At 43.6% G+C, this 7,728-nt stretch overlaps 3 protein-coding genes across 3 annotated transcripts in view; 2 read left to right on the forward strand and 1 right to left on the reverse strand.

Annotated features, from left to right (window-relative positions):
• Positions 1 to 4,518: 4,518 nt before the first annotated feature.
• PHALS_02364 (fkbp-type peptidyl-prolyl cis-trans) lies at positions 4,519 to 5,913 on the forward strand (the record flags this gene model as incomplete). Its single annotated transcript, XM_024716853.1, has 6 exons — positions 4,519 to 4,628; positions 4,703 to 5,329; positions 5,467 to 5,503; positions 5,566 to 5,661; positions 5,720 to 5,826; positions 5,889 to 5,913. The coding sequence occupies 6 exons, from the start codon at positions 4,519 to 4,521 to the stop codon at positions 5,911 to 5,913; spliced, it is 1,002 nt and encodes a 333-aa protein (XP_024582410.1).
• Positions 5,914 to 6,041: 128 nt separating this feature from the next.
• Positions 6,042 to 7,165, reverse strand: PHALS_02365 (uncharacterized protein; the record flags this gene model as incomplete). Its single annotated transcript, XM_024716854.1, has 5 exons — positions 6,042 to 6,381; positions 6,440 to 6,680; positions 6,734 to 6,840; positions 6,902 to 6,973; positions 7,056 to 7,165. The coding sequence occupies 5 exons, from the start codon at positions 7,163 to 7,165 to the stop codon at positions 6,042 to 6,044; spliced, it is 870 nt and encodes a 289-aa protein (XP_024582411.1).
• Positions 7,166 to 7,236: 71 nt separating this feature from the next.
• Positions 7,237 to 7,728, forward strand: part of PHALS_02366 (mediator of rna polymerase ii transcription) — a gene marked incomplete at both ends in the record, with an annotated part of 650 nt that continues 158 nt past the window's right edge. The window contains 2 exons of the mRNA XM_024716855.1: positions 7,237 to 7,602; positions 7,670 to 7,720. Of these exons, the coding sequence (XP_024582412.1) occupies positions 7,237 to 7,602; positions 7,670 to 7,720 (417 nt within the window). The remainder of the gene's footprint in view (positions 7,603 to 7,669; positions 7,721 to 7,728) is intronic.

A 7,728-nucleotide genomic window follows, 5' to 3' on the forward strand; every position in this document is an offset into this window, starting at 1 on the left:
GTACCATGCAAAACTATTGTTGCTAACTTTGATCAATCTGATGTTCAGTACAGAAGCCGTCGCAGCTTTGTGCCCGTGCGTCTTCTTCGGTGAAAGGTGGGTTTATACCTCACCAGACCTCACCAGGAGAGAAATGCGTGACACCTAACTTTTCCTGTCGATATATGGCGTGTATAGTTCAAGCCACACCGTACCTAGAATGAAATTAGGATGGGGTATATGTCTAGGACAAGACAGCGTTTCACGCTGTCGAAGTCTTCGAACTTCAACTTAAGGTTTGACATTAGTTCAAAACTTTAACCAGCGTCGTAGCAAGAAGCACGGATATGTATTCCTATCTGAATTTTCAATACCTTCGCGTTCTGCCTTCTGTTTTTTGACAGCTGCGAGTCCTACGTAAGTGCACGATACTTCCGGGCAACTAAAACTTATCTCGGATCCACAAAGCCCGAGGAGATGATATCACGAGAAATTGACTCTGTGCTGTGAGCCTTCACTTCTCTTAGCAAGAATTGATCCTTATGGTGCTTGGTCCCATTGACCACGACCTCCACTAGACACCATAGATCCGAGCCCCTTAACTTCAGAAGCTGGGTACGGCGTGTCTCAAAAAGGTTTGTCGTCCGCCCTTACGTGGGAGATCGGCCCTTTGCACCTATCAGCTCACGCAGGCAAAACTGCTCTGTACTTCCATAGATAAAATATCATCGAGCCTTGTCGCGCTGCTCAGCATCTAAGAATTATATATATCGAGCTTCCACTTCCAGTACCCCATCCGACCCTCGCGACACGGAAGTGGTTTTCTGCTATTGCGGTACCCTTCGCTTCCTCAAAATAGATATGACAGATGCAAAAAGTTCCGTAAGAGTCGAACCCTTCCGAAGACTTGTCATGACGATAATTACCGATACTAACCCCCGAGGAGCTGTTCACTCCATTGCGACGATATCGATACTTAATTTTTGGACATAGTCTACCAGTCTTTGTCCTCCTTAACAGGTGGACACAAGCTTTCAGCGTACCGATTACAACTTGTAGGCGGCGCGTACAGCCGCCAAAATTGTCGATACAAATCTTTCATGTGAGAAACGCCCTTTTATACCGAAATATTGTACGTGAGAATTCTTGCGCGCTGTCTCCTAGCCTCAGATCGCAAGCATGACACGCCAATGCTCTATGGGAACCATAGCCGAATCAATGACTACCTCAAGTTGCACCATCCAAAGGAAGAGAACTTCTCCACTCTGTCTCTCGAATACTAGGCGCTCAACATCAGCGGCATCACAGTGGGTGCCATCTGTTCTACAATCAGCACATTCCCAGAGCTGTTGAGCGTCCCCAGACGAGCGATTATCGCATCTGGTCCATTGGCTGCCAGTCACCTGATCCTGTCAAAACCGATGATTTGTTGATACAAGCTTATCAAGCTAGTCTTGCTGTCCTAGAGACAGGTACTCGAACATCTCATGTTTTATCATCATAGAGGTTGCAGCTCTTATTTCACTTTCTGTCTTAAAATTGACGACAATCGCGCGGTTGCTGTGCACATTGCACCGAGGAAGTTGCAAACCTAAGAGTCCAAGTTAATGCCGCACCGAGGTAGAACCTCAATATATCCATGAGCTCATGGAGTGAGAGCAACCTTGCAAGTACTGAATTATCTTTGGTGAACGAGCCGGTCCATTGCTCGTCGAGAGGATTTGGTGAAGGACGTCATTCACAGACTGGCTTTTGTGAGGTGATGACTCGTCGGCACTCTCTGGTAGCCTTGATTCACGTCCGATGTGGATTTCAGTCATCTCTCAGACACGCCCGCAGATTTGCGCAATTTGGTTATCTGTATAAAGGCATCTTAAATTTTCCAAAATAAAGTCCTATATTCGAGCTAATACGGGCTGCTGAGACATTGAATCATTTTCAACAGAACAGTACGCGTCAAAAATAGTTCTTGGGGACGGTCGTGATAGGACTTGAGTAAGCCCATGTTGTTTGACTCCCCTTAAGAATATAATTATAATTCAACATTTTTGGCTCCAGCCGTGTAAGGTCCAAGTAGCTAGGGCACAACTTTGTGTGTACGTGCAAACACTCCGTGTATCTTTAGATTCACAGCGCGTAATATTAGATTATTATCCGCAAAATCAGGGCTGTTTCGTTTGCCGCAATCTTCTGTGTTGTTCCTGCGTATTCTGGCCTTCAGCCATGACGCCGTGCGTCTGGCACAAGACGCTCGATTCCGACGTTCTAAATTCGTCAATCTAGCAACGAAGAATAGCCATGCTGACATTACCAAGTCTATCAGGATTGACACCCACACGCAAGAACCACTTCGTGAAGGTGTCAAGGGGATGCGAGATGCAGCCAAACTATTGATAACTGGTGATTAGCGTAAAGGGGCATGTACGTTGCGCTTGAAGCAGACTCGATTCGTGGGTCCAGCACCCGATTGATCCACGCAAAGTACTTGATGTCCTTTATAAAGCAGTTTTCGCGTTCCATCTGACCTTGGATCCGCGGACGGTTTGCGGCGAACATTTCAATCTACCCTAAATAAAGTTTAAAGAAATGCTGAAGCAAAGCGCGGTTTCCGACCCGACAGAAATCAAGCTGATATAACGCGATAAAATAGCTTGGTTGCACCCCAACCGTTTCTAGTGTCGCTGGCAGCAGCAAACCAATGCACAATTATCACCACGTCGATATCACGGGATGAGTCTCTGAAATAGCCGAAGCAATATATAAAGCCTGAGATAAATTGCATGTATTGAAAAAAAACATTGAAGTAGTGAAAGATATCTGCAGGGAACGGACCGAATGACCAAGAAGCCGACACATGCAGCGAGAGGTTTTTTAATGACACGTCTGGATTGAGCATACATAAGCGCTTACCGATTTGTACATCATGGGTTATCCATACATCGTACTCGATGAGCCGTAGGTTTCTTTTCGACCGAGATAACTTTCTATAGGGGTATCATTTGGCGCAAACAAATCATGTATATGGATGGGGTAAGCTAATCATGATGAATCACCACGCGCAACGCATCAATCGGGTCCGCGTGGTAACGCCACAACCACTAAGACAAGGAATCGCGATGCGCTTCCAATCACCTCAATCTAACGACATCCAAAATCAAAAACGCCTCTTCTCGGAGCTTTTATTGACGCGACACGTTTTATGACTGTCTGGTGCAGCGGCCATATCGCATCATCCATGCGACACATTTCTTTTGCGACATACGAAGTTCATAGTCTGGACGACGCAAAAGCTCATTCGCTACTTCAGTAATTCATCAACGCTTATAACTTACATCGGAGATATAATCGGCAAAACGATAACCATCTTTTCTCGGCAAGAGATGTGGTGACGATGTTGCTGTGCGTGATGATGCATGATCTATATTAATGGCCCTGAATCGACCAGGTGTAACCTGGGTTTGGCAAACTTATAGCTCCATATCATGTAAGACATACTTAGTCTTTTCTTCGCATTTAGCTGGTGAAATTTAAACGCAACAATTTTTTCATGCCCCGTGGAATCGGCTCCAAGGAATGCACGATATATAGCAAAGGCCGGAGCGTCACATACGTGCTAAATGACCAAGCTCGATTCGGAAAAGTGCACACACAATCTCTGTGATAGATTTTATCGCCGCCTCTTCTACTGCGCCCCAGCACCATTCAAGATCCTTCACAAAATTGGTGAAAGGCCATACCGGTGTAACTGCACTGTACTTGGGCAAACAGTTGACCAGGCTAAGCCATAGCTTTGATCTTTTGAAAGTGGCCTACAATGTCGCGGGATCTATCTGAGTCATGCTTCCCATATAAGGAAACCAAAATAGTTTAATTCATTTGCTGGCGTCTCACCTATCTATATTTGCAAAAGCTCATTTACGTGCATACACTCAAGTACCAATTCCAAGTTTAAATATTGATGTCCACATACGATTCCTGGCGTTCTGCGCGAATGTAACCAATATATCGTCGGAAAACCATGTGTTTCCACCCAGCTGTATTTCCGAACGGTTGATGCTTAGATCATTCCTAAGACAAATCGATCACTACCAGACCATCCCGCTTGATAAATATAAGCAATCGTACTCCTTAACATAAATAGTTGATAGACACCATCGATTAGGTCAAAAGCACAGAACTCGCCATTTTATTCTGTAGCTGAATATCGTCGTTGCGCCAAACTGTCAAGCTCATCGTAATCATAAACAATTTTTTTTCTAAGTTCTGGCGCAGAAAGTCACCTCCGAAGTATATTTTCCAAATCTCACATAATGGTTTCAAAATTATTTCTCACTGCTTTGATACTTCACATCCATATTTCATTAATTTAATATTTGCATAATATTAATAAATATAACCAACAGTTCGTAAAGAAAACGTTTTGTCAGAAAAATAACTGCTACCCTCAAGTTGCAATTTCAGATATATATTTTTCTAGAACGCATATGTGCTCATTTAAGCAAGTTAAAAAGTAATCGTTCAATCCTCATCTTTCGCAATATGTCAACGCAGTCTCTAGCCAATGCTGCGTACATGACGTACTTCCTTGCGGTCAAGGCTGTACCTGTCGTGGCAGTAGGTTCGTCTGTTGTGTTTGCCCTCTCTCCCTGGTTAGTTATACCTTGTCATCCCTCTACTTTCCAATTAAATGGACACTCACGTCGTCATTTCTTTGTAATCTTAGGCCCACAGTTGCCATTATCCGCCGAGAACGTAACACCCTTCAGTTCCCATTTGCCCCATTTTTCTTCTACTTTGTGCAGAATATAGTGAACTCATTGTACGGCTGGACCGCGAGTAACGCTGTGGTAGGCGGTTGTTCATTACTCGGCGTTATACTCGGATTGTACTACGTGCTGGTTTTTTATAAGTACACACGTGATCGTACACAAGTGACTCGTATGTTATCAACCGCCATGTTAGTTATTCTATTGTTACTACACCAGGTAGTGACGCGACCGTCTGGGGAAACTCAGCTACTAATTGGTATCCCAGCAAACATTTTATCAGTATTTACAGCCGCTTCGCCATTGCTGCAACTTAAGGGTATCTTACGTCGGAAAGATGCTTCGGGGATACCGTTTGGTATGTCGGTTATGAACGTTGTAGGTGGTTCGATCTGGTTTTCATATGGTGTGCTGCTGGGTGACCCATTGATTATCTGCCCAAATTTATTTGCGCTGACCATGGGAATTATTCAAGTGTCGCTCGTTGTGCGATATCCTGGAGCTAAAAAAGGCAAAAATATGGCAGAATTAAAGGCCAAGTCGTCACCGCCGCCGACAAAAGTGACAAAACAGAAATCTGACGAGTAACTAGTAAAGAAATTTGTATTAGTTTAATGCAAAAAAAACCATTTGCTCACAATTGGCGGAGTTATTTCTGTGACGACTTTTCAACGATTTTGCTTTCTAATGATATTGTTCGTCGGTTGTCAATAATTGACAGTATGATGGAAGCCAAGGACTTTGTCATCTCCAACGTTGTACGTTAATCTACCGACAAAAATCGTTGGAGTATATTGTTAAGCTGTCATTGAAATTACAGCAACATGGTGAAATTGAAGTCGAAGTATTTGTTGCAGGCGATGGTGTCAATTATCCAAAACTGGGTCAGACTGTAGTGGTGCACTACACGGGTTACGTACGTCTTGAGGCGCAATCGAAACTCAATCAGAATTGATCCATTTCTATTTTTGTAGCTGCAAGACGGTAAGAAGTTTGATTCGTCACGCGATCGGAACAAACCATTAAAGTTTAAACTCGGCGCTGAGCAAGTGATTCCTGGTCTTGACGAAGGAGTTGAGAGGTTATGTATGAATGAGCGTGCCAAGTTGTTTATTCCTGCTGACAAAGCCTACGGTCACAAAGGGTTTCCAGGGTTGGTCCCACCTAACACCAATCTTTTTTTTGACATTGAATTACTTGCAATACGTTAGAAAATAAACCTTCCTACACTTGCAAAATGTTTTTTCTTGTCTTTCAACACGAAGATGTAAATGTATTTGTACTGTTGATTCTACACTATCTTAGATTTCTTTGACGTTTGCTATCAGTTGTGATAACGTCGGAAAAGCCAGGGACAGGCTTTTCCAGCACATACCACATGAATTCCAAATTGTGAGGTGGTGCAATAAACGGCGACTGCGACTGTCCGTTGCTCGTACGATTTGATTGGTCTTGGTTGACCCCAAACTGGTCATCCATCTTTGTACGGTCAACACGATCGGTTATCACGATATTGTATGCTCGCTTTTTCTTTGGAAGTCGAAGTTTGAAGTTTTGTTTAGGAAGAAAACCAGGGATACGAGCAGCCTGGCGCTCAGCAAGCACCGCAATATGCAATTTGGTGGCAGACAATGGACTAGAAATTGCAAGATCAGATCTTGATATTAAGTATTTATGCACTTTAGCCACTTTACCTGGTAAACTGCTCCATTGCTTGGGTGAAAACTGCACGCATGAGTTTCTTCGTACACATTTGCATTAGCTTTGCCCTTGATCTTGTCGGTGATAGATTGAGCGCCTCACAGCTGGACACGGGTGAGTGAATCATAGAACAACTCGTTGCTTTGTCCTCTTCCACCATTGTATTGGGCTCCTTGAATTCCAGAATGACGACTTCCCTTGGACTTATCAACGACGGTCCAAACACCAACACCACTTTAACTCAGTCAGAAGAAGTACATCTCAATTTTTTTCAATGATTCACTCACTCTTTTGTACCTGAAGCGAAAAGACTGCGTTGATCTGCTCGCTTAGCAGCAACTCACTCGCTTCGACACACTTGATTGCCTTCTTTAAGCTGCCACTGCTTGGCAGTCTAGCAGTATATGACATGGTCAATTGCCAATTCGCCCGTCAGAAGTCTATCAAATAGTCACCGTTGCCGTCTTAATTTTTGGCCCACTTCCTCTTGATTGCGTTGAACTACCTTTACCAACTCATCGTACAGACTGCGAAAAATCAACCAGTTTCTTCTTTAGATGGGAAGAGAAGAAAAGCTCTAACAACTGCAGCTTCCTAACAAAATAGTACCAAGGGATCTGCCCACGCATAAAGAGCAGATACTTTATCAGCTGCGCTATCATGAACGCGCGCAGCTCACCATCGAGCGTCGTTCGATACGTCACAGCAATGGAAGTCATTTTTTTTGTATTTTTTTAATTTGACAATTATTGTCCAATAATCCATTACAGATAACAAACTTTTATCGCAGATGGAGGTTGCGGGTCATGTAGACGACTACAACGCGTCATTTCGCGATACTGTGTGGTTACAGTCATTTCCGCTAAACGCACAGACAGTGCTGCATTACTTTGCGCTTTCTCCATTTTACGATCGCTCGTGCAACAACGAGCGCCTCAAGATGCAGCGCTTAGGACTTGACCAACTTAAGAATCTTCGAGGTGTCGAGTATGAGCTGCTGCCGAACGCAGCTAAACAATTACCACAGCAACTTTATATTATTCGAAAACAACGTCGTAATGGACGTACACAGGTGGAGCCATTGGCCATCTATTATGTGCTGGATGGTACAGTATACCAAGCGCCTAATATTCACGCTATGCTCACTTCTCGTCTTGTACGTACATACAATAATATTGCTTGAAACTCTTAATTCCAGTCTTAATTTTATTATAAATTACCAGAAAAAGTGTAGCTATCGGATCAACAAAGCATTCCATGGATTAGCGGCAGGTGTGCGCTT

Source organism: Plasmopara halstedii, assembly GCF_900000015.1.
Source record: "Plasmopara halstedii genome assembly, contig: Scaffold_1898, whole genome shotgun sequence".
NCBI lineage: Eukaryota > Oomycota > Peronosporomycetes > Peronosporales > Peronosporaceae > Plasmopara > Plasmopara halstedii.